We start from the raw sequence: 23,734 nt of genomic DNA on the forward strand, positions 1-23,734 counted from the left end.
GCTCTGGGAATGTTCTGTTTTAACATCTGAATGTCATCTCCGGGCGTTTGGACACCTATCTTCAACGGCTACTCAACCTCCATCTCCGTTGTCAACGCCAGTAACGGCAAAGCGGCCTTCACCGTGTCGCGAGCATGACATCTCCAGAGCTAACGGTTGTCGTGACCTGTTGATAACGATTCAACGGTCATCCCAACGTCCCCAACAGTCGTCCCGTTGCCAGGCGACCACAACCTTGGGTCGGAAAGGCGAGGGCACTGAATCGAGGTGATTACCAAGCGAGCAAGATTCTGAAATGGTTGCCGGACAAAAGTCAAATTTATTTCTGGTCCTGGCGCCAGAATAAGGTGAAGAAAATGGCTCGACTCCTGACTGATAGATGTGACAGATCACTGGGGAAGAATCCTCGCCGGTGTGGACTATGTATGCTCAGGGACTCATGCCAAGCTGTTCGCTCTTGCCAAACATGTCTTGCCCCTTCCCAAGGCATGTGGAGAAAGGATAGCGGTCCTGGGCGGTTCTAATCGAGGCAGGAGCGGTCCGTATGCAGATCTATAGACAGACGTTCATGATGATACCTGCACTCTAGCAACAATTATTCATCTTGCAAAGACACTTGTCAACTATCATCTTGACGGACATCCCTTTTGAGAGCTCCGTCTCATATTCTGGCATGTGGCCATTCTTTCAATCCGAGCTGTTGTATCGCCCTGTTGGTGATGATTAGGGACGGACTCCTCGTTCAACCCAGTTAGACCAGTTTTTGAGTCATACCAGATGCCCCAGATCATCGATGCTCTCGACTGTGAGCTCACCCACCTTTCACCGTCCCAGCCCCGTTCAGCCCCGGACTCTCACCCAACGATTCAGCCCCCGCCGTTCACATACTAACATGATTCGAGAAGCGTGCTATTCCCCTGAATCGGTCTGGATCATCGTTGACCAAAGACGGTGAAGACCATGATTATGATGCGGCAAAAACGTTGCAACCCCGTAGCCCGTTGATGTATAAAGTGACAGTTGATACCCTCTCAATCAGCAGCACCCTCTCAACTCATCCACCGGCTTCCATCCGCCTTCGTTCCCTAAAGACAAGAAAACACGCTCATTAGCTTCCATCTTCGATATGTATATCAGAAAGATCTCCGCCATCATCGCCCAGGTCAGCCTGACGTCGGCCAGTGTTCTGGCTGGACACGACATGGGGTAAGCTCACTTACAATCACCACAACACCCGCCACATACTGACCCACCCTCTCAGCAAGCGCGACAGCTGGGAAGACGCCAAAGCATTCGCACTCCCCAAGGCAAGCGAGGCAGCGGCCAAGTTCAACGCCGCCCCCGAGGCCATGATCACCCCCTCCCCTGTTGTTTCGAAGCGCCAGTTCTTCGGCGGCATCCGTCCAGACGCCGGGTTCGAAATCGGCCGCCAGCAAGGTCTCGCCGCTGCCCAGGCTGCACAGGAGCGCGTCTACAGGCTCACCAATGACTTCAACTCGCGCTTCCCTCCCTTCCCTCCCGGGTTTCGCAACAACGGCTACAACAACAAGCGTGGCGACGATATGGACCAGGGCCAGCAGTACAATGATGACTCTGACCGGTGGGATGACAACAATGGGGTTTACCATTCGTATTACTCTGGGGCTGCTGCGGGTTATGCCTCTGCTGCCAACGACGGTGCTTACAAGGACGCCAACCAGGCTCAGCAGGGCTGGCAGCGTGGTGCGCCTGACTGGCAGGCTCATGCCTCGAGCTGGGCTGGCTATGGGGATTATGTTGCTGCTTCTGCTCATGGTCTGGCTAGTGAGGCAGTTGCTTCTGCGAATGGTGTTGCTGCTACTGCTGCTGCCGGGTATGGTGGTGGGGACTGGGAGGGGGATGTTACTTCTGCGCATGGCGTGGCTAGTGGTTACCAGTCTGAGTTTTATCAGGGGGGTGTTGCTAGCCCTTCTGGGGTGCAGCCCACGGCTTCTGCTTCGCATGGTACGCAAATGGTGCAGGTTAATGAGGGGGCGGCTGGGGTGTCGGGGGGGAGGGCGGTGGGGGTCGTTGTTGGGGTGGCGGGGGTTGTTTTTGGGATGTTGTAAGCTCTGGTACGGGGGTCGTTCTGTCAAGGGGAAGAAGAGGAGCTTCGATACCCCTAGGTGGTGGCTTCTCTCTCTCTTTCGTTGGGAGGGGGGTTGGTGGGGGAAGTAGGCACGTATGTGTGTCCTTCGCTTTTTTCTGTGCTGGATATTTTTTCTCCGTGATCCCAACTGTATAGAAAGTTGGTGATATAAAGCGGGAAATAAGATTGTGTTTTAGATTGGGGGATTTTATAGACTTGTAAAGTAGTTTGGTGGCGAAGAGTAGGGTAGTAACACTTTTGTGTTTCGAATCCTTTCTCATCTACATCCAACAGTGGTGAAAGAGATCTTCTATGATTGGAGTGTACAAGATATCTTACATCTGTTTCCACCTTATCCAATAACTTTTCTCATTCCTTCTTCTTCTCCTCCTTGGGTCTAAAAGCCAAATGATACGTCCCCAACTCCTCACTAGTAATCTTGCCCGGCGACCTGACCGTCAAATCCTCCCCTTTCATACTCTTTGGAAAAGCAATCACATCCCTTACTGAGTCTGTCCCTGTGAGCACCGCACAGAGACGATCAAACCCCAACGCGAACCCTGCGTGTGGCGGACAGCCCGCTCTTAACGCTTCGAGTAGGTGAGAGAATTGCTTGACACCCTTGTCGGACATTTTGAGAATCTCCCTAAAGACATACTCCTGCATTTTCGCCGTGTGGATCCTTCTCGACCCACCACCTAGCTCAACCCCGTTGAGGACGAGGTCGTAGTGGTCTGCCCTTGCGGCTAGGGGGTTGGTAACCATCAGCTCGACGTCTGCGTCGGTTAGGGGGGCAGTGAAGGGGTGGTGTGTTGCGCTGAAGCCTGATTGGCCTCCTTGGCCCGGGTCGGTTTCGGTGTTGGGTGTGAACATGGGGAAGTTTTGGACCCAGAGGAAGTTAAATTGATGAGAGGGTGGGAGGAAGCCAGAGGTGACGGCGGAGGAGTATAAAAGGGTGCGGATTTGGCCTAGGGCGGTGGAACCACCTGAAAAGGGGGTGGGAGGTCGGGCTTGGAAAAAGATGACGTCACCTGAGGTGAGGGAGGGGTAGAGGTTGGTTATTGTTTCGAAGCCGGAGTGGGAGAGGGGGGAGAGACCCATTAGGGGTTTGGAGGTGTCGATTATTAGGGCGGCGGGTTGACCGTTGGGGTTGAGGGAGAAGAGGGCGGGGGGGAGGGTGGAGAGGAAGGTGTGGACGAAGGTTGTTGTGTCCCGGATGGAGGGGGAGGTGGTGGTGGTGGTGGTGGTAGTCGGGGTGAAGAGGAAGGTGTCAATTGTGGGGGAGGGGAGGGGGGAGATCATGGAGGTGAAGGATTCGGGGAGGGGGACGTTGGGGGTTATTTCAAAGGGGATGCGGGTGTCGGGCTTGTCGACGCCGAAGCGGGACATGGCTTCTTCGTAGGTAATTCGGGGGAAGGGTTTGTCTGATACAGGCCAGGGGTTGGAGGATGGGTCGGAGGAGGGGGGGGTGCGTCTGGGGACGGGGTAGCGCTCCTTGATGTCGGATTGGACGAGTTCGAATTGGGAGTTGAGGGACTTCATGAGGTCTTTCATGATGGACTCGACTGTGCGCATGACGTCTTGGCCGGTGGCGAAGGACATTTCGAGATCCAACTGTCAAGGGGGCATTAGATGGTGTTGTGGTCAAGTCAAGTCTGCGGAATTCACCTGGGTAAACTCGGGCTGTCTGTCGGCTCTGAGATCTTCGTCACGGAAGCATCTCGCAAACTGGTAGTACCCACGGATACCGCTGGACATGAGAATCTGCTTGTACTGCTGAGGGCTCTGGGGAAGGGCGTATGCTAAACCAGCCCGTCGTGTTGGAACCAAGAACTCGCGAGCCCCCTCAGGCGTAGACTTGAAGAGGATTGGTGTTTCCACCTCGGTAAAGTTAAGATCGGTGAGGGACTTGCGCAGTTCATGGCCGATCTTTGGGCGTGCACGAATACGAGCCTGGAGAGCCTCATCGAAGCGGATCTGAAGGTGCCGGGCCGAGGGCGGGAACTGCACCCCCTTGGACACGATGATATCCTTGGGGAAAGCATTAAGAGGCTGAATATTCTGCAGAGAAATTTCGAGATGTGTGACGCCTTTGGGAAACGAGCCAGGAACATCTCTTTGAGAGGAGGCAGACAAGTCTCGGTCGCCTTTTTGAGATACAACAGTTCCGGTCACTGCGACTGGACTGTGGAGAGGCAGAGCCCTAAGAGCGAGATGGGCCTCGTGTCCGGGAGGAGGGTTGGATTCATCACCGGGCTCGGAGTGGGATACAACCTGGATAGACGGCCCATTGTCGACTTGCACATTGGCAAAGATGAGCTTCTTGGACGATATCCTTCTCTGGGAGAGAAAGCCATGTACTGTGACTGTCTGGCCATTCACAAACTGGTTGGCACTGGACGCCTGGGGAAAGTGATCTTTATTCTACATCAGCCGAGAAACTATGAATGCTGGAACAGATATCTCTCCATACTATAGCTCGACCATTCTTCCCGAAGCTGCTGTGTGATATCACTATGAGTGAACCGTTGAGGTACCCACGAGACACCTGATGGCCGGCGGATGAGTCGAGGCTGGAGAAAACTGGTGCACGGTCTGAGATTTGAGGGTTTCAAGCTGGTGAGACGCCTCATGGAAGGCCGTGAGAGGGCCATGCTCTGTATCGAAAGTCGAAAGTTGCAACTTGTGCACACCAGAACTTGGGCCAATTCACTACCAAATTCACTGGCAGCAGTCTCATGGGGGGAGCTTCAGAGCTGCGAGCCTGCCGACAGCCGGCAGGCAACGGCAGGCAACGACAGGCCCCACTCTTGCTCGGCTGATGTTTGGCCCGAGCACTCTGTGGTGGGGCGCTCTGGCAGAGCTGGCTGCGACCTACAAAAGTTTTGCGGCTCGATCCATTTTGGAATTTTCCTCTTTTCTTCTTCATGACCCTCTCATTCAATACAAAGTGAGTAGCACCCACCACCACCACCAATTTTTACTGCAAAGATCACCAGCTAACAGTTGTTTCTCCAGATGATGAAAGCCAGCGTGTTCCACATGATAAAGCTTCCGCTTCTTCAAACTTCCAAACTCCCCCCTCACGGGGCTTAGGTGGTTTGGTTGGGAGATGGAGTTGGAATTATGAAATAAGCGTTCGGCACACCGACCTTGTTACTTATCGGACGCAATGACGGCATCTCTGATTACACTGAATGAGAAGGGTTTGACTCTGGGGCTTTGTTTCTGGTCGTTTTTGCGACCTTTCGTATCGCTGAAGGCATCCTCGATGGGCATAGGGTTGCATTCACGACGGGGCCAGTCACCAAGTTAAGGTGCTTGGAGACTCTGCCTGGTGGTGTACTGTCACTTGATGTTTGGAGATGATGCCCTCGGCGACAAGTTTGTTGCGAGTAGGTTGGTCGCGGACACGAGCGGAACTGTATCTTGAGAATGTTGACTGGGACAAGTGTTCCACATCGTCTTATGTTCGGATACGCCTGTAGCACTAGTTTACCTGTAGAAAATATCACGTTTGGATGAATGAACACAAATATAATACACATGTCTCGGATACATGAAATCAAGCGGGAACCCGCAAAGGCGGCCCCTCGATTTCCGTCCCGTTGACCCATGTCACTGGGAGAGACCCGCCTACCCGACTGCCCATCCACACACGGCAGGACGGCAGGTTCCTTTTGACGTGGGTTTCCCAGTTACAATTGCTGTCCTGCATTGCAGAGAGTATCAACCTATCAACCTATCAACTTCGCCCGCAGACCGTTCCCAGCTTGCCCCTCTTGCGGCCCCTAATGCACGCTTAGGTCACCTCACCTCGCCGCCTAGGAACCGTTGACTGTCCGCTGCCCGACCTGCCCCATCTCACCATCATCCCCCAGGCCATCTCCGCTATCACTGGACACCCGCCCAAGTCCCTGTCGCGAGCCATCACACGCTATCAACACATTGAGCTTGGAGGGCGCTTTTTGCAGCAGCGTAGCCCCGTGCCAGCTCGACGACATCCCCATCTCCAGCAGCCATGGCGAGCTCCTTTGAAAAGTCCGTCAAGGGCGCGACCAAGATCAAGGTCCGTAGATTCCCCCCCCCCTTGCGCCCGCGAGAATTGTCGGCTTGTTTTATCGTTGTCCGGGCCTGACCAACTGTATCGCTCACAGGCCGCGCCTCCGAAAACAAAATACATCGAGCACATTCTAGTTGCGACACATTCGGGCGAGGCGGGCGTGGGCGAGGTATTCCGGGCGCTCCACCACCGGTTGCGCGACTCAACATGGACCGTCGTCTTCAAGAGTTTGATCACTGTCCACCTCATGATCCGCGAGGGCTCGGCAGATGTCACCCTGGCGTATCTTGCGAAACACCGGAACATGATTGCTATCAGCATGTTTTCTGATGGTAGGTAGCCCCGGCCTCCCCAATTCACTCGAGATACCGACGGGTCACTGACAGTCTCTTCTTATACAGCGCAAACTCAGGGGCGAAACATACGACATTACCACAGTTATCTTGCAGAAAGAGCGCGAGCGTATCGAGAAACAAAGGTCGACTGGGTGCGGTCAAAGGATTCGAGGCTGGAGAAACTGTCCATCGACAAGGGTTTACTTCGGGAGACGGAAATTGTACAGCACCAACTCACGGCCTTGCTGAAATGCGACGTGAGTTTATCGCCTAAAACATCCCTCAACTGTATGCTGACACACAATAGGTGATGGAGAATGAGCCTGAAAATGAAATCACCATCACTGTGTTTCGGCTCCTTGTCCTGGACTTGCTGGCTCTTTTCCAAGCCCTGAACCAGGGACTGATCAACATCCTCGGTCACTTCTTCGAGCTGTCCAAGACTGATGCCGAAAGAGCTATGGATATCTACCGGACATTTACCAGGCAGACTGACTACGTTGTACAGTATCTCAGCACGGCCAGACAGTATGAGCATCACACCAGGGTGGAGGTTCCTAAGCTGAAGCACGCCCCTGTTAATCTCGGGCGCCAGCTCGAGGAGTATCTGAAGGATCCCGATTTTGAGATTCACCGGAGGCAGTACCTGGCCGAGCTTGAGGCCAAAAAGTCATCCAAGGGCGGGTCATCAGGAGCTTCGAAGTTGCCCAAGTTTGATGCCTTTGAGACCAAAGCATCATCCAGCACAAGCGCACCTGCTTCTCAGCCAGCCCAGACTTCTCAGGCTGCGGCACCAGCAAAGGGACCCGACGTCAATCTGATCGATTTCTTTGAGTCCATTGAACAAAACCAGACGACACTGGCTGTCCAAGGCCAGACGCAGCAGGCACAAGCACAGCCTCAGTTACAACAACAACAACAACAACAAACGCAGATGCAGATGGGCATGTCTCCTTGGGGCCCTGCCCCATTCCAACCTCAACAGCCTCTTCAGCAGCAACAGCAATTTCCCCAGAACGGATTTGTCGCCTCTCCCGTTCACCAGTTCCAGACGGGTGTTCCCTTCCAACAGCAGGGGCAGCCAGCATTTTCGCCACAGCAAACTGCGCAGCCAGTACAGCAGGCCTTTACTGGCGTCGGCTTCGGCGGGTTCTCTTCGCAACCCCAGGTTGGCTTCCAGCCCGGTTCTCTCGCCCCGATACAGCAGGATACCGTCGCGAATTTCCAGGCAGGCGCGCCCACTTTCCAAGGAGGCCTTCAGGCGCCTCAACAAAACACCAACCCTTTCCGCCAGTCCATGCTCATGAACCAACAACAAACAGGCTCACCCTTTGCACAGCAGCAACCTATTCAGGAGGTCGCTTCTCCTCAGCAACGCCCAATGACAAGCCAGTCTACCAACCCCTTTGCTCGCTCCTCACCGCAAGGGACACAGCCGTTTGCTGCACCAACGTCCAACTCACCTTTCCAATCCCAGGCGCCACAGCAGCCCACTCAACAACAAATGCAGCCCATGCCGACGGGCACGAACCCGTTCGCCAAGAACTTTGGACAGGCTCAGCAAGCGCAGCCTACTCAGCAGCAACAGCGACCTGTCACTGCGGGGGGAATATTGTCCCAGCCGACGGGGACGAACCCGTTTAGGCAGGGAGCCTTTGTGAATCATCAGACGGGATTGGGGTGGCAGCATAACCAGCAGGCTATTGGGGGTGGGTTGGATCAGGTTGAGACTGTGCCTGTGTTTCCCAGGCCGGCGGCTCAGACGCCGTGGCAGCAGCAGTGAGGGGAGGGGTGGTTTGTGTGCGATATAAACTTGTTAGGGAGGCCAGAGAATATGGGGGGGGGGCGTTGGGGCTGCAGAAAGGTTTACTTTTTTTGCTAGGAGGAGCGGCGGCGCTGGGATTCATCCAGCGAGAGCACAGATAACATTCGTTTGGCAAAGAAGCATTCAAGCGCGGCGTTTGTGAAATAGGCTGTTGACACTTTTTTGTTTTGGTTGGGGGGGCCGGGGGGGGTTCTTCCTTAGTCCCCCCCATTGTTGCCTGTTTGTTTTTGGAAGACATGGTGTGGTGGGGGGTTGGTTGAGATGGTATAGGTGGTGTTGTTTTGAGGGGGCAGTGAGTGGTAGTAGTAGATTCATTGTATACTTTAATTTTATATCATTTTTGGCATTTGAAACACAGACCTTGAGCTGTTGTATATCCAACATCGTCACGGTGGGTCAAGATAATAAGACCAAGGAGTCGTCTATTTTGATCATGTCCTTCTTTCCCTGCGTAATATCCTTTTTGTACCTACCTATCTTGTCCCAATATCTAAAACCTTACCAAGCCTTCCCTCCAAAAACGCCAGCGCTATGCCCATAAATCACACCCAATATCAAACAAATGGCCAATAAAATGATAGCCCCCCTAATCCAACTCCATCTTCAACCCCGGCCCATCCCCCCCAACAGCAGCCAGCGCAGCCCCCATGCCCACAACCTCACTCGCCACCAGTCCCACCCCCACGTCTCTCTCGTCCTCAATAAACACCCCCAACCCAGCAAACGCCTCAAACATGGCCCTAGAGGTGTACTCATCGAAGCTATACCCCCCCGTCACATGCGCCTTGTCCGACCTGTACTTTTCCACATTCGGATGCGACAGCCCCCCGTGAATCTTGTACCGACTAGGAGTGAGATCCAACCCCCCAAACGGGTCATACGGCCCCTCCGGCCTCGGCTCCTTCTTCTTTTCTTTGAGCCCCCGGATGGAAAGTTTACCCACTGCGTCCGCTGTTGATGATGACCCAGCGGCGAGGTTGGTAACCGCTTCAACAGCCTTGTTCCCCCTCCGTTTCAGCTGAACCCGTTGCTGATCCGGGAGGGGTTGTCCCCGTTCCAGGCTATCAATCTCCATTTCCTTGATTTTGATCTTTTCCATCTTTTCCTCTTCCGCCTCCTTTATCGCGTCAAGTCTGCGCTGTCGGGCGGCAGCCTGCTCCGCTGCTAGCCTCCGACGTGACTGCTCATCCTGTTCCTTGCCTGCGCGCCTATTCCTCTCAATCTCAGTTTTATGCTCTGCCTCCCACTGCTGGAGCTGGGCCTCTGCTTTCCGCTTGGTGGGTTCGTCGCCGTGGACGAGGTCAAAGGTTAGGTCTTCGACCATCTGGAGGTAGTTATTGTAGTCACGGAGCGTGTTGAAGTCGTCTTCGACTTGGTTGAAGACTTGGTTCACCCTGCGCCGGATGTCGACTTCGCGTTCTACCGAAAGGTCGCCGAAAAAGGGGGAGCGGAAGCCTTTGCGGCGGAGGGTGCGGTGGCAGCCGGCGTAGGGGCATTGCTGGGGGCCTTCGTTGAAGAGGCGGTTGACGCAGGAGGAGCACATGGAGTGGTAGCATTCGGGGTTGATGAGGAATTCCATGTCGCGGTTGAGGTAGCGGATTGTTTTGCAGACGGGGCACATGTCGTCGCTGTCGGGTTTGGGGAGGCCGTCGGGGGCGAGGGAGGAGACGGCTGTAACGCCTCCGGGGCGGGGGGCTGAGGTGGGGGGGCGTTGAGGGGGCATTTTTTTTTTTTTTGTTTTTTCTATTTCTGTCTGGTGTGTTTGAAATGTCCGGTGGACGATAGTTGTTGTTGTTGTAGTGGTGAGTGGTGGTGCTGGTAGTGAAGTGGGATGTTTGTAGTCGCGAAACCGTTTGCAAAAGGCTACAGTCGGAATTAATACAAGGCTGAGGTTGGTAAGCCACCACTTGACGCGAACCACCCCCCTGTAGGATATGTGGGGCCAGCCATGTGGGGTACCTTTCACCTGGGAAGTGCGGGGTCCCCAAGCTTTCCAAAGAGCTCCCTTTTGCCCCCACCATGAGCTCAGCGGCCAGCCAGTGTTCCATCGCTTTCTATTGTCAGTTTCCAAACTCCCATATCAACAAACCCCCTTTTCTCACCATTCCCAACTATCACCACCAACAACACTACAGTCAAACCCCTTCAAAATGGCCGACACCGGTACGTGTTAACCCCCTTTCCCCCTCATCCCGCCCATCTAACAACCCCCCCCGCCTTTAGATCCCACCACCGAAGCCGCCGCGCTCGCCCGCGAAAAAGCCGAACAAGCCTCCCTCCCCTACACCTGGACCCAAACCCTCCCCGACCTAACCCTCACCTTCCCCATCCCCGCCTCCCTCAAGGCCCGCGACCTCTCCATCTCCCTCACCAAAACCACCATTTCCGCCGGCATAAAAGGTCAAACCCCCATCATCTCGGGTCAATTCCCCCACCCCATCCACGTCGACGACTCCACCTGGACAATCACCACATCCCCAGACAACAGCTCCAAAACAGTCGAGATCCTCCTCGACAAGGTCAACAAGCAAGAGTGGTGGGCTCACGTTGTCACCACTGCCCCCAAGATCGACGTCACAAAGATTGTTCCCGATAACTCCAAACTCTCAGACCTGGACGGGGAGACGAGAGGTCTGGTGGAGAAGATGATGTATGACCAGCGGCAGAAAGAGCAAGGGCTGCCGACGAGTGACGAGCAAAAGAAGATGGAGATTCTCAAAAAGTTTCAGGAGCAGCATCCTGAGATGGATTTTAGTAATGCCAAGATTCAATGAGAAAGGGGGGGGGGGGGGTAATGTTACCAAAAACCAATGTTGGAAGGGGTGAGTGACATCACGAATTTTATGAAATAATTTTATACAGTGGGAGGTTTAATCGAGTTCTATTTTGGTCATGAAAATTCATGAAAACTGGCTGGAGATCATATTCTACCTCTGCTGCTGAAAATTTTCGAATACGGTCAATATGGGATCAAGATTGGGGGAAATGTGAGGAGTGAAACGAATCGCTCAAGACCGCTGATTTTCAAGTCACCAAAGAAGCAACTGGTCAAGGCGTCAGAGAGCTCCTCTTGATTTGATCTTGGAATCGCTAGTAATGATAAGCAGATTGAAGATGCTGCAAACCATCAATTGTCAGATTGAAAGCGTTCCGTGGAAGATTGGTGGTCACTCCAAAGAGTTATGTCATGCCAGAAAGGGATGGAAAACCGTGATACACCGCATCACAGGGAAACAAAACAAAAAAAAAAAAAGATGCAATAGTTCGATTTCTAAACCATCGACCCTATGGTCTCACCATTACTGTATCTTGTTCAACCTCGCCTGCTTAAACCTGCTCAGCTTCTTCGGCCCGTCATTATTCGCAATCAACCCGTCCTCATTCAGCGGCGGGTCCTCAATAAACCCTCCCTGCTTTTGGATCAGCTGGTTCCTCATGCGGTTATACTCCACCGCAGCGGCTTGATACAACATCGCCTCGTCCATGTCATCTGGTTCAGCGGCTGTAGCGGGGGTGGGTCTCTCAACAACAGTGGGGGCAATGGTTGTATCCTCTGGCGGTGTCGGCTCGGGTGGTGGTGCGGCAGCTTTGTGGATAAACGTTGCAGGCAGCTGGTGTGGCCCTGGTGGGAGGCCACCGGTGGCGCGCTCTTTCTTGAAGCGCGAGACACGCTTGGGTGGTTCCTCTGGTTCGTCGTCTTGCATGGTCAAATCTGTGACCTTTTCCACAATGTCGACGACGGGATTGATCTTGGGGGCTGCTGGTGCATCTGGCCGGGTGGTGGTGGTAGTAGGAGCAATATCCAGCTCTGTCGCAAAGCTGACGCTCTTCTCCCCCTTGGGTGCTTTCGCCTTCTCCTTGGGAGTCTTCGTCGCTGCCTTGGGTGCCGATTCCTTGACAACCGAAATCCTCCCCATACCCTCATCAGGTACCGTTCGTTCTTGCTGAACAGGAGCGCTAAACGCAGATTTCACTCCGAGTTTCTTTTCGAGCTCCTGCATGCGTTGGATGTAGTCAGAAGACAAAACGCTGTGCTTGGATCTTCCCAAATCGTCCTCGTCATCGTCTTCCTCATCATCATCCATATCCCAGTCCTCGTCATCACTAAACTCGCCCTCTTCCAAGGTGAGTTCAGCGACTACAGGACCGATTTCCGACATGCTATACTCGAGCATCTCCCGCCGCAGCTTGGCATCCTCCTCCGGCTCATCCTCCGGAACAACAGCCTTGGACATATCCATGGCCTGCGACTCCTGAGCAATCTTGATGACGTGCTCCAATTGCTGCTGCGCAAACGTCTTCTCCAACTTTTCCCCTTCCGCATGTCCAGGCTTCGTACCCTCAGCAAACGTAACCGTCTTTTTGGCGACCATCGACTCCCCATTGGCCACACCCCCCTTCGGTTCACCCTTTCGCTCGACAGCCTTTGGCGTGGCCTTCTTCTCCTCTTGCTCCTTCTTCACCTTCCCCTCCTCAACCCCCCTCTCAATCTCCCCCCTCGCCCTCCCCCCCTCCTCCTCCGTCTCCGCCAACACCCCCCCCGCCTTCTCAAAAACCTCCATCAACCTCCCCGCCGCCTCCCCCCCACTCCGCACTCCCGCATCAACCACATTCCCCTCCTCATCCAACCACTCAACAATATCCATAATCGGCAACCCACTCTCCTCATCCCTCGGCACATCCGGGCTCGCCACCACCTCCGCCGCCGCCAGCCGATTCTCCTCCTGCTCTAGCATTTTGCCCACAGTATTGATGTTCCCCTCTACGTAATCAATCCTGTGAGTCAACAAGCTGAGCATTTGATCCACCTCTCGAAAATCAGTCTTTCCCATTATCTCGTGGATTTCCTTTTGGGTGAGGACCTTGCCCGAGAAGTCGCGGCGGATGCGGCGGAGGGATTCAACTGGGGTGGGGGTGGTCGAGGGGAGGAGGGAGATTTCTTCTTTGAGGGACGAGTATTCGAGGTACCATTGCTGCCAGTGGGAGAGGGAGGCGCGGAGTTGGGTGACTTTTTGGGTGAGGGTGGTTATGTGGGTGGAGAGGGTGGTGAGGTGGTCTTTTGGCGGTTGGGATGACATGGTGGGCGGCGTGGTTTGTTGTCGTCGTGTTGGTTGGCTGACGACAGATTTTATGCACGTTGAAGGTTGGGAGGAAAATGAACGGGGCAAATTTTGGAAGGGTTTGGAATTGACGTCGAAGGGTTACCAAAAAAACGGTTCAAACAATCTGCGACGGGGTGGACACTGTGTTGAACACTGTGTTGAACACTGTGTGTGGGGTCTGACCTCCTGTGACGGAACCTGGGACGACCAGGCATTGGGAACAAGTAAAGCCAGCCAGGTAACTAATTAATTAAAGTGAAATATTCAACTCACAGTGTATTCCCACCGCCAAACCCAAACTAATAATTACAGTTACATGAGAGCAAAACTATGTATGCCGATATGCTCCGCTCGCTACCTATGCAAAGATTTTGTTCCTTATCCATCCTTTCTTCTCTCCCATCCAAAAAAGATCAAGTCAAAAACTCTCTATCAATACACACCACCCCATCCCCTAATGCCTCCTAATACCCCTGCCTACTATACTGACTGGGCGCATACCCATTCGCCGGCCTATCAATCCTCTTCCCGTCCAAAAACTTGGGGCTGTTTTGCGCCTGTCCCGCATACGGATCGTTCCCCATCTGCTCCCGCCTCCTCTGCTCAAAGGCCGCCCTCTCCTCCTCGTCCAGACTGAACGCCTTCTTCAACCACCCAAACGCGCTCCTCTTCTTCTTCAGCCCCGCTCCCCCCTTCGAGTTGGCTGTTTCGGTCGTCATTGTTGTCCCGTTGCTCATCACTGACATGCCCATCGCGGATGGGATATTCCTTGAGGGGATCGGCGGGTGCGGGAAGTTGAACTGCTGCACTCCACCGACGGTACCGGAGGTGTGTGGGCGTTGCTGGAGAGGGGAGTAAGGGTTCGCCTGGACGGGACGGAAAAACTGCCTGTCTGAGTGCGGGGAAGGGATGAGGCCCGGGGCGATGAAGGATGGCGGGGGAGAAAAGTCGGCTAGGGAGGAGGAGATGGAGGTTATGGAGTTTACGGGAGGACGTTCCATGTCCGAGCCGGAGCCGTAGGCTGAATCTGGGGCTTGAAAGGTTTGGTAGCTGTTTTGTTGCTGGAGGTGGTTGTGGTAGGCCACTCGGGCGGAGGTTGAGTAGTTTTGGTGTTGCTGAACGGCATGGTGGTGGGTGTCAGGTGGGGGCACGTGGATGGACCCTGGGGGGTTCATCTTCAGGGAGATGCGATCCCGGAGAGAGGTGCGGTTATTGTTTGTGGGGTACATATCCACCTCAAGATCTGCGTCTGGAACAACCTCTGGTGCGTTCCCTGGGTCACGAAGAGATTCCATTCGCATGGAATCGGATCCGAGAGAATCCGTCCCGAAAGAATCCGTCCTCTTGGTAGAGGTTGTTTGGAAGGAGTCGGTTCTGGTGGAAGATGGCCTCGGCTCATATCTAGAGTCGGGGAGAACATCTCGCTTGGGGGCCGCCGCTCGATTCCTCGCTCCAATCTCAACAACCTTTGGGCCTCGCACTTCAATCACCTTGGGCTTGGGGATTTCGACCACCTTCGGCCTCGGGTTCTCCACGATCCTTGCTCGGGGAGATTCAACAATCTGGGCCCTGGACGTCTGCGGCCTGTGGGTTTGCTCACGGGGCTTGGGAGAGGCAGTCCCTGGCTTAGGGATCGAGTCGGCCGGTGAGGGAAAGTCGAGCTTGGCACTAGGGACATTCTCTCTTGGCTTGGGACGCTCAGCAACGATCCTGGGCGAAGGCTGGGGGGATGGTCGTGGGGAAGGACGAGGTGATGGTCGCGGTGATGGCTGAGGGGTGTAGACTGTGGGCTGTAAGAGATACAGAGTGCTCTCCTCAGCTCGGTTTTCCTCCTCCTTGTGCACTTCCAATTTTGGAGCCTCGAGCAGAACATTGGGTCGTTCAGAAAGCCGTCGAGGATTTCGAGCAGGCGGTGGCGGCGACTCGGGAGGTGATTCGGCTGGTGCTTGCGGTTGCGGTGATGGTGTTGGTCGCGGTGGTTGTGCTCGTGTAGGTGGCTGATAAACTGCAGAGGTTAAAAGTTGCGGGGGTGATTGAGGAGGCGGTGATGATGACTGGGGTAGTGATTTGGGAGGCGACAGCGGAGTATCTTTGGTCTCTGTTTCCTCCTGAATGGTCGGCACAGGTGCTTGCGGCGGAGTGGCCGGCCGTTCCTCCGGGGCAGGCTTAGGTTCTTCGGGTAGCGAAAAGTTCAAGAATGACGACGGTCTAGATGCTGTAAGCGCATTGATCGTGCTCAGGCGTAAAGACAACCGGGGAGGCGAGTTGGGGATCTTCCTCGGTGGTGATGTCGGGGGCGTTGTGATAGTTGTGGCAGACGCATCTGATGGCTTGGGACTGTGCTTCGGAGATGTGTAAGTGGCAGCACTCAGCTGCTGCGACCTGACTCTGCGGCTGACCTCGCCAGCTCTCCGGTCCATCTCCGAGACCATGCCAGCCAGTCTCACCACCAACGCGTTCAGTGAACTACCCTTGTGCTGCAAATCCATAAAGGCGTTGAACCAGCCATCTGTGTTGCCCTTCATAGCATCGAAGATGTCAATGACATCAGGGCGCTCCTGTCGCCATGGCCCGTGGTGCTGCTCGGCCAAATAAATGGTAAAATCTCTGGTCGCCGCAAGACCTTCAGCCAGGTCTTGCGTGGTTTGCTTGAGAGCAATCTGAGTGCGTGCCAGGATATGCTCAATCTTTTCATTGCCCTCCAAAATGGTCATCCGGTAGTTCTGATCCTCCAGCATGCGTTCAAACACATCAATATTGTCCATGGGCAACCGCAGGTGCTCAATCCTGAGCTTCACGTCTTTCATGGCCAGATCCATATCCTCCAGTGTCGTTTCCAGAAACTCGTCCACCTCGTCGATGTGCCCTTGCAAGATGGAGACAACCAGAATCTGGCTGTTGGCCATGCCGTTGAGCAGTAAATAGACACCAAAAGAGATCTGGGCCATCAACCGCCGAAGCTCGTGTGCCTGTTGTCCAGGTCGAAACCGCCACAACGCTGCTGGGTGAGGGTCAGAGTGCTCACCATCGAGCAGCTCCTCACGACGAGCTTTGGCATCGCCAGTCCTCAGCTTGGGCTTCCCCGAGTTTTCACCTTCGGTGGCCTCGACCAGAGACTCGGCAAAGGCATCCTGCATGGAAGGGATCGGATGCTGTGGTGCTGATGATGCTGCGGACGAAGACGGCACCGGGGGTCCCGGCCGCGGCTTTTCCTCGGGTCTCCCTCGTGAATCCAGCTTGAGATCTGACCCCATGTCCCTGATGTCGTCGTCATCGGCGATTAACATTATTGGTAGCTGCACATCGGATATCCTCGATGATGGGTGGCGTGGGAAGGCCATGATTAGGTGGCCGACCCTGACGGCTTCGATACGTTGTTGACAGCTTCGACGGGCCCGAAGATTCGGCAACCATTGGCCTGCCGATCAACCCGGCGATCGGCAGGAACGGTGGGACGGTGTGGTTCGTTCGCGGGTGGGGCCGGATGTTGTGCGTTCTGTTCCACGGGAGCCCGCAGTTTGATGGCGGGATGCGGTGCGACGATGGATTTTGGCAGCGCAACAGAGACACCACTACACGTCTGAAATGGAGAAACAAAAAAGAACAGCGGTCGATAAAGATTGAAAACGGTAGCCGGGTCAGATACAGGTAGGTAAACAATTGCTTGTCATGGATATCCCTCGAGATGAAACATAATTGGTTCTGGATGGACCCCAAGAGCGCGGCGGCGGTGGGAATACGGTGAGGAGGGATGTCGGGCGGTGACTCTCACCAGGCTGGCGACGGAAGCGAGCGCCGAATGATCCAAATTCCGTCGACGAGCTGCACGGGCAGACTGTCAAACACTCGCCAGCAGAGAGCTTTCTCGTGATACCAGGCTCGGTCCGGGGAAGGGTGTCGCACGATGCTGATCCAGGCGCGCTCTTCGTTTCTAGGGGGGGGGGCCCAGGGGGTGAAACAAAGTCCAATGTTTCCTGTTTGCTCAGCACGGGGGTGTGTCTGCTGTTGTTATCGTGAACTTCCAGGTGGGGATGGATGGAAATTGCCTGAATGATGAGAAATACCCAAAGAGAAAGCACTACCGTCCTCCGGTAGACAAGAAGAGAAACGGAGAGATAATGATGGAGAAAGCAAAGAGAAAAGAAGACCACCGACCGGGCGGTTTTCGAGAGAGGAAGAACAGCAAACTCAGCGTTGCGTTCCGCTCCACTCGCGCACTATTGACAGGCGGCGCATTTGCTCAGTGCTTCTGGTTCCTGACTGGGAGACCAGGCGTGCCCTGCACCGGCGTGGCACACACACTCACCCCGACGCTACCCACGGGCGCCATCGAGGGCCCCTGCGATGCCATCTCATCTTCCCCCATTGTTGACTATTTCTCCGTACAGTCCCCATTTGTCATTTCAATTCCTCGCTGATATGTAAAGGCCTCGACTTGGCTTCTCGTGGGGAACTGGCAGGGGAAAACCCGGATCCGGCTCGTTTGCGCACCGTACCGTCCATCTCCGTAAATTGCAATTCTTATTTTCTCTGGAAAAAACCCGGTTGCACTCTCGGGCCCTGGCCTGTGTGCCACTGGGAGGGATTCCGTCATGCGAGCCGACGTTGAAATGAACCGTTTTCGGCCCACAACCGATCCAACGCAGAGCGGACGGTAGCTACCTAGCAATTGACGAAGAGAGGGGCCACGGAGAGACGGGGTTTGTCGTGAGAAGAATATCGGATTGCTCATCATCACCTCGGCTGCGCAAAAACGATCCTTCTTCTTCTTCTTCATCACAGTCCAGAAGAAAAGATCCAGATGCGGGACATGGCGTCTGCTAGTTGGTCTTGGCACGCAGCTGCTGCTCTGTGCCATCGCTAAGACGGAACGGAAACCCCACATATCCAGCAACGTCCCTTGTCCACGTTTTCCTCTATCAACCATATATATATAAAAGGGGGTCATTAATTGGTACATACAATTGCAGAGTCTCAGGGTAAATCCACAACACCATGAAGAAAACTGACGATAGCTGCTCTAGAGACGGACATGTTGACTCAGCGGCCTGGTTATCTCTCTACATGTGACCTTTCTGCACACACACGGACCTGAACTGGCCAAAAAATCAATACATGGATTGGAACCTGCAGGCCATCTGCAGCTTCCCCTTTCCAGCACGTGTTGCTCGATTAGCCGTAATAAATCGCTTCTGCTCGGCTATGTCTGTGCGTGCGGCGAGCATCTTGTGAAATGGAAAGGGATCCCCAGCTTTGATATCATGGAGAACTTCAACCTTGACCATTCTCCCATCGTCCCAACTCTCTCAGAGAAAGCATCATGACGTCCCAAACTCTAATTCCGCTCCCGCTCCCGCTCCCGGTGGTGATGATCAGCAAGCCACCACGTCCACGAAGCCATCTGTGTCTAGTGCCAGCTTGATTCATTGGTCACTGGATGCTACTCGCTGCACATATGCTTCCACGAGGCGTCGATATTACCTTATTCATTCGACAAGTCATTCCAACCAGTCAGCTCCCGACTCGGGCTTTGCTATAAGGTCCAACACCGCTCAGCACTGCTTTTCATTGCAGCGTTGTACCTTGAACGCAACAGTGGTGGCTTACGATGCTGACAAGGAAGATGTAGGCTGACCATCAGCTGTATCCGAAATGATTCCCCGGGCAAAGGAAGCGCTAGCAGACGTTATCGTGAGAACAAAGGAACGTCATCGGCATGGGCAACCCCGACGGGAGAAATGGGCCTTTTCCACCTCCCAAGAAACGCTACCTACCCTACGGCGGCGTGGCCTGTGGGTTGTGGGCTGTGGGCTACGTTATCGTTGGTGGTTCCAGCTGACCGAGACAGACTTCCTGCCACCTCACGGCAGTTGTTGGCTCCTTCCTTTGCTCCTTCGTGCGCATAACCTGCCAAGACACGGAGTCTTTACATTCAGCCTTGCAAATCGAAGACCCTGAGTTCCAGGTTGCCATTCTTGTTTTGTGTTTCGTTGTCGTTCTTTTTTTTTCTTCCTTTCTTCTCTGCATCTACCGTCCGGCACCTGATCTGCAACCTAACCTGCAGGCAAGCTTCACCTCTAGCCTGATCCTACTCACCTCTGCCGCAGCGCCAAAAAAAACAACCCCTATGGCTCGCAATCCCTTCAAGTTCGGCACCGACCTCTGGGATCCGTCCCATCGGTTCGAAACCTCGTGGATTTTATCTCCCTGGGCCCTCTTCTTTTGCCGTGCGCTCATTGTAAGTTAGTTAAGTTCCCACGTTTTCCCCAGCATTTTCCCCACGAAATCTACAGCTTCCATCCCGGACACGCATGGATCAAACTGACTCGCAATTCCACTTCGATTTAATAGTCCCTCTACGCCTTCACAACCCTCATCTTCGTCCTCGCCTACCAGTGCATCAACTCGCCCAACCACTGCGGCGCCTCCCAAGCCCAATTCAGCTACTTCACCTCGCTCACCTACTGGGGCATAGCCTTTTACTTTTTGTTCGCCGCCATCCACACCTTCACCTACGCCCGCACCGGCCGCCCCTTGCTCGATCGCTTCCCTCGATTCTTGCAGGCGCTCCACTCGGCCTTTTACACCACCATTGTCGTCTACCCTTTTGTCGTTACTATTGTCTACTGGGCGCGTTTGTTCGACGGCCGTTGGTACAAACTCGCCTATGAAGGCTGGTCCAACATCTCGCAGCACGCGCTGAACAGCGTGTTTGCCTTTTTCGAGATTGTCATCCCGAGAACTGACACCCCGCCGCCGCTGCACATCCTGTGGCTGATTTTTGTGCTGGCGCTGTATCTGGCGCTGGCCTATGTGACGGAGGCGACCAAGGGGTTTTACACCTATGATTTCTTGGACCCGGAGAAGCAGAAGGGGTGGGTGGCGGTGTATGTCTTTGGGATCGCGATTGGGTGTGTGATTTTGTTTGGAGTTGCTTGGGGGTTGATCAGGCTGAGAAAATGGGTTGCTGAGACGAAACTGGGGATGGAGGGCAAGTTTGCGGGGGTGAAGAGGGAGAAGGGGTTGGTGGAGAGGGAGATTGGGGGGAAGGAGGCTATTGCTTTGCGGGAGGATGTGTAATCTTGAGGTATGGTTACCTAGGCTAGAAAAAGGGTTTCTAGCTATCCTTTCATGTTTCTCTTCTTGGCTGGTCTGGGAACGGGGGGTGTTTGGTCGTTATCGGTCTCTTTCTCCATCATTGAAGGCGTTTTGATTGTTACTGCGTGTGTGATGGTATGGGGAAGGAAAACGGGAGATACCCTCTTTTGTGTGTTGCATATATGTGTATGATCCCTGGGTGGACATGAGATAAATATCAATGTGTGGTAATTTATTTACGACAGGAATGAGTTGTTGTTGGTGAGGACTGCAGCCTTGTCATATGTTTGTGATGTGCTCGGAGGGGGTGTGAGTACAGCATGTGGCTGGCGAGCACTTGCACAGCACAACAAGGGTGGGCAAGACATTGATATTTCTCGGAACCAATTTCCGACGCCGTTACGGTGTAACGAGCAGGTTGGCTGTTGTATACGTGCATGACGTGGGTAAGTGCCGGGCTTGACTTGACCGAGCACCCTGGGCAAACTTGTTCTCTTTGTACGATATCACAAGGTCGTAGTTTCCCACGCTCGGTGAGCATTCAAACTGGCACCTGTCCATGTCAAATATGTCAACATCTTACAGCCTCCAATTCAAGACCAGCTTTGTATACACAAACCAAAACCTCATCCGGGAATTACAACAACGCTATACTTTTGAACGACCCACTCCCCCTTGTGACGCGTCCTCAATCAACACTTCAAGTTGATCCCCCGTCTCAGCTCCCCCTGCCTAATCTCAAACATGACCTGTATCCCCACAAACAGCGCCGTACACGCCGTGACCAAAAACACCAGTCCTATATCTTTTGTCAGCATCCCATTTCCCCATCATAACGTGTGTCACATACCAGAATAATCCCTAAAAACTCCACTGATAATAGCCTTGAGCCCATCCTACACACACACACACACACACATCAGTTAGCATCCCCTCTAATCATCCCAAACAAAATCACAATAAAGTACTCACCAACCCAACCGCAAACCCCACCAAATTCGCCGAAATCATCATCAGCACATTGCCCACCCCCCCCAACCCACAAAGCCACCTATAAGTCCTCTCCCTTCCTTTAAAATCTTCCTTCCTCACCAACAGTCCCGCCACAATCTCCGGTATGAAAAACAACACCACCAACCACCCCCAAATCAGCAAATTCAGCTTGATGTCATGCCACAGCGCCACAAACGTAAAAACAACCAAATACGTCACCACCGTCCTCACCCCCTGCCCCAAAGACCTGAAGCTTGAACCCCCCAGCGGAATATAAATATACCGCAGCAGCCACCGATAATAACTCCTATGCCACCCCCGCCAAAACGACAAGGCCGAGTAATTATTCGACATGCACCTCAGCATGTTCTCCGGTGGATCAATCCCATCAACCAACGACCAGAGTCGAAAGAATCTCCAGGGAAGGAGGAGCTTGAGCCAGACGATGTGCAGGTTGAAGTATGACAACAGAGAGATCTGAGCGGGCGTGTAAGTCGACCATTCAGGGCGTGACTTGCTTATCGCGCCGACATAGTCGTAGTGAAGCACCAGCTCCATGCAGAGCAGCACCAGCAGAAACCGAATCGCATACTTCCACGTTCGTGCCGAAGAAATCGTCGCTGATCGGTACCGCGACTGCGAGATGTAATCGTTGAACGTAATAATCGGACCCGTTAGATACAGCGGCGCATAAACCGCATACCCGACATAGTTCCTGAAGCTGTAATCACCCTTTTGAGCCGGCAGGGCAATCCGGTCTCGCTCAGAGAGGTTGGACAGGTCAAGGTTCTTCTTCTTATGCGTGTCAGCATCTCTCTAACAGGGTGAACACAACGAACAAAACATACCTCAACCACCCCCCCCACCGTATTCCTACCATCCAAACTCCAGTAATAATCCAAACTAAAACTAACCAGCCTCAAAACCGTGATATTAAACAAAATCTCCCACCTCCCCATCAACCCCCCAAACCCATCCATCCACTCCCCCAACCTCACCACCGCCGGCAGGTCAACAACCATATTCTTCCTGTCAATCCCCAACGTGCCCGTCACTAGTCGGGCAACATACCCAAACCTATACCCCGAACAAACCTCATTCGCAAACAAGGTACATATATTAAAAACCCACGTCCCAACCGGCACATACCTCCTCGGCATCCCCTTCGCAATCGCATAATTCCCCGCCAGTATCACCAACACCTTGATCGCCGAGAAACCATGCAAAATTACCAAAAATACCAGCGCAAACACAAAATCAAACGATGTCCGCTGACGAAACCGCATTTCCACCCCTTCGGCACTGTTTTCTTTTACATCACCCCTTGTGGTGACCATGTTGTACACTCTCCTGAGTAAAGGGTGGAAAAGTAACAATGCAGCCATGGCGGGGAGGTTCCGCCTGAATGTTCTGTATTGGGCGTCTGAATTGTCGATTTTGCGGCCTGGGATCCAGCCTTCTGACAGAAAACGCTCGAACTTGGGGTAGCGGGGGTCCGAGGGGCGGGAGACGGAGTAGGCGACGTAGAACATGGAGGGGACGGCGAGGAGGAAGACGAGGTAGTAGAGGTAGAATTCGGGGGTTTTCCACTTGGGGGGTGAGGTTCCATTGGTGGGGGGTTTGGGGGAGGTCGAGTCCCGTCGTTTATCGGGGGAACGGGCTTCGAGGGGGCGGTAGGGGACGCCCGAGGGGGTGGTGAAGCGGGTGTCGAGGGTGTCGAGGGTGTAGATATTTCGGAGGAAGGCCAGCGGGCCGGTGCCGCTGCCGCTGCCGCTGCCGCCGTTCGGCGCCATGGTTGCGGTCACGGTTGGAGGGGATCGTTTGTTGTCGTCGAGTGGTGATGGGGGATGGAGGTGGTGGTTATATCATTTCCGCCCTTTGATTCGGAATCTCAAAGGCGTAAAATGCCAATGGCAACTAAAGTAAACGACTGTGCTGAAGAAGATTGATGGATTTTTCAAAAGAAAAAAGAGTGGCTGTAGTCGGTTAAGGTAAAAGTGTCGAGAAATGGTGGTCAGAGGACATTCGTCTCGAGTTGCCCGGCTCCGTGTCTGTTCACAGGGGCGCGGTTGATGGTGTCAGCTGGAGCCCGCCAACGGTGGAACCGCGGTCCAGCCGTTGTGTTACGGTTTGTGGGGTCGGTTGCCGCCGGCTGTGTTGAGCTGGGGGCGCACTGACCACTTTTTGACCCCTTTCTTGATGTTGCCCCTG

At 54.0% G+C, this 23,734-nt stretch overlaps 9 protein-coding genes across 9 annotated transcripts; 4 read left to right on the forward strand and 5 right to left on the reverse strand.

The window, feature by feature from the left end:
* Positions 1–613: 613 nt before the first annotated feature.
* QC761_111180 (uncharacterized protein) lies at positions 614–2,469 on the forward strand. The gene is made up of 4 exons (XM_062874408.1): positions 614–805; positions 906–1,206; positions 1,262–2,200; positions 2,322–2,469. Exons 2-3 carry the CDS (start codon positions 1,127–1,129, stop codon positions 2,085–2,087), a joined length of 906 nt encoding a protein of 301 aa, XP_062737529.1. The 5' UTR covers positions 614–805; positions 906–1,126; the 3' UTR covers positions 2,088–2,200; positions 2,322–2,469.
* Positions 2,271–4,839, reverse strand: MSD1 (aspartate--tRNA ligase msd1). Its single transcript, XM_062874409.1, has 3 exons — positions 4,581–4,839; positions 3,776–4,524; positions 2,271–3,721 (listed from the first exon to the last, which is right to left on the reverse strand). Exons 1-3 carry the CDS (start codon positions 4,759–4,761, stop codon positions 2,477–2,479), a joined length of 2,175 nt encoding a protein of 724 aa, XP_062737530.1. The 5' UTR covers positions 4,762–4,839; the 3' UTR covers positions 2,271–2,476.
* QC761_111210 (uncharacterized protein) lies at positions 4,618–8,683 on the forward strand. Its single transcript, XM_062874410.1, has 5 exons — positions 4,618–5,057; positions 5,126–6,176; positions 6,265–6,502; positions 6,572–6,762; positions 6,813–8,683. The coding sequence occupies exons 2-5, from the start codon at positions 6,129–6,131 to the stop codon at positions 8,286–8,288; spliced, it is 1,953 nt and encodes a 650-aa protein (XP_062737531.1). The 5' UTR covers positions 4,618–5,057; positions 5,126–6,128; the 3' UTR covers positions 8,289–8,683.
* A 233-nt stretch (positions 8,684–8,916) lies between these two features.
* TFB3 (TFIIH/NER complex subunit) lies at positions 8,917–10,053 on the reverse strand (the record flags this gene model as incomplete). The annotated part of the gene is made up of 1 exon (XM_062874411.1): positions 8,917–10,053. One exon carries the CDS (start codon positions 10,051–10,053, stop codon positions 8,917–8,919), a length of 1,137 nt encoding a protein of 378 aa, XP_062737532.1.
* On the forward strand, positions 9,118–11,625 carry QC761_111230 (uncharacterized protein). Its single transcript, XM_062874412.1, has 2 exons — positions 9,118–10,493; positions 10,553–11,625. The coding sequence occupies exons 1-2, from the start codon at positions 10,350–10,352 to the stop codon at positions 11,102–11,104; spliced, it is 696 nt and encodes a 231-aa protein (XP_062737533.1). The 5' UTR covers positions 9,118–10,349; the 3' UTR covers positions 11,105–11,625.
* A 4-nt stretch (positions 11,626–11,629) lies between these two features.
* Positions 11,630–13,408, reverse strand: QC761_111240 (uncharacterized protein; the record flags this gene model as incomplete). The annotated part of the gene is made up of 1 exon (XM_062874413.1): positions 11,630–13,408. One exon carries the CDS (start codon positions 13,406–13,408, stop codon positions 11,630–11,632), a length of 1,779 nt encoding a protein of 592 aa, XP_062737534.1.
* A 488-nt stretch (positions 13,409–13,896) lies between these two features.
* Positions 13,897–16,773, reverse strand: QC761_111250 (uncharacterized protein; the record flags this gene model as incomplete). The annotated part of the gene is made up of 1 exon (XM_062874414.1): positions 13,897–16,773. One exon carries the CDS (start codon positions 16,771–16,773, stop codon positions 13,897–13,899), a length of 2,877 nt encoding a protein of 958 aa, XP_062737535.1.
* A 1,653-nt stretch (positions 16,774–18,426) lies between these two features.
* On the forward strand, positions 18,427–20,953 carry QC761_111260 (uncharacterized protein). Its single transcript, XM_062874415.1, has 2 exons — positions 18,427–19,670; positions 19,784–20,953. The coding sequence occupies exons 1-2, from the start codon at positions 19,560–19,562 to the stop codon at positions 20,510–20,512; spliced, it is 840 nt and encodes a 279-aa protein (XP_062737536.1). The 5' UTR covers positions 18,427–19,559; the 3' UTR covers positions 20,513–20,953.
* A 73-nt stretch (positions 20,954–21,026) lies between these two features.
* Positions 21,027–23,592, reverse strand: GUP1 (glycerol transporter). The gene is made up of 4 exons (XM_062874416.1): positions 22,372–23,592; positions 21,503–22,339; positions 21,381–21,426; positions 21,027–21,329 (listed from the first exon to the last, which is right to left on the reverse strand). Exons 1-4 carry the CDS (start codon positions 23,314–23,316, stop codon positions 21,223–21,225), a joined length of 1,935 nt encoding a protein of 644 aa, XP_062737537.1. The 5' UTR covers positions 23,317–23,592; the 3' UTR covers positions 21,027–21,222.
* Positions 23,593–23,734: the final 142 nt, after the last annotated feature.

Source organism: Podospora bellae-mahoneyi (genome assembly GCF_035222275.1).
Source record: "Podospora bellae-mahoneyi strain CBS 112042 chromosome 1 map unlocalized CBS112042p_1, whole genome shotgun sequence".
NCBI classification, from domain to species: Eukaryota; Fungi; Ascomycota; class Sordariomycetes; order Sordariales; family Podosporaceae; genus Podospora; species Podospora bellae-mahoneyi.

Coding starts and splice junctions, on each gene's coding strand:
- QC761_111180 (XM_062874408.1), top strand. CDS start 1,127: ATGTATATCAGAAAGATCTCCGCCATCATCGCCCAGGTCAGCCTGACG. Junction 1,207..1,261: donor CTGGCTGGACACGACATGGG/GTAAGCTCACTT, acceptor CCACCCTCTCAG/CAAGCGCGACAGCTGGGAAG.
- MSD1 (XM_062874409.1), bottom strand. CDS start 4,761: ATGGCCCTCTCACGGCCTTCCATGAGGCGTCTCACCAGCTTGAAACCC. Junction 4,525..4,580: donor GGAAGAATGGTCGAGCTATA/GTATGGAGAGAT, acceptor TGTAGAATAAAG/ATCACTTTCCCCAGGCGTCC. Junction 3,722..3,775: donor GACAGCCCGAGTTTACCCAG/GTGAATTCCGCA, acceptor CCCCCTTGACAG/TTGGATCTCGAAATGTCCTT.
- QC761_111210 (XM_062874410.1), top strand. CDS start 6,129: ATGGCGAGCTCCTTTGAAAAGTCCGTCAAGGGCGCGACCAAGATCAAG. Junction 6,503..6,571: donor TATCAGCATGTTTTCTGATG/GTAGGTAGCCCC, acceptor CTTCTTATACAG/CGCAAACTCAGGGGCGAAAC. Junction 6,763..6,812: donor CGGCCTTGCTGAAATGCGAC/GTGAGTTTATCG, acceptor GACACACAATAG/GTGATGGAGAATGAGCCTGA.
- QC761_111230 (XM_062874412.1), top strand. CDS start 10,350: ATGAGCTCAGCGGCCAGCCAGTGTTCCATCGCTTTCTATTGTCAGTTT. Junction 10,494..10,552: donor CTTCAAAATGGCCGACACCG/GTACGTGTTAAC, acceptor CCCCCGCCTTTA/GATCCCACCACCGAAGCCGC.
- QC761_111260 (XM_062874415.1), top strand. CDS start 19,560: ATGGCTCGCAATCCCTTCAAGTTCGGCACCGACCTCTGGGATCCGTCC. Junction 19,671..19,783: donor TCTTTTGCCGTGCGCTCATT/GTAAGTTAGTTA, acceptor TCGATTTAATAG/TCCCTCTACGCCTTCACAAC.
- GUP1 (XM_062874416.1), bottom strand. CDS start 23,316: ATGGCGCCGAACGGCGGCAGCGGCAGCGGCAGCGGCACCGGCCCGCTG. Junction 22,340..22,371: donor CGGTGGGGGGGGTGGTTGAG/GTATGTTTTGTT, acceptor TCACCCTGTTAG/AGAGATGCTGACACGCATAA. Junction 21,427..21,502: donor TGGGGTTTGCGGTTGGGTTG/GTGAGTACTTTA, acceptor GTGTGTGTGTAG/GATGGGCTCAAGGCTATTAT.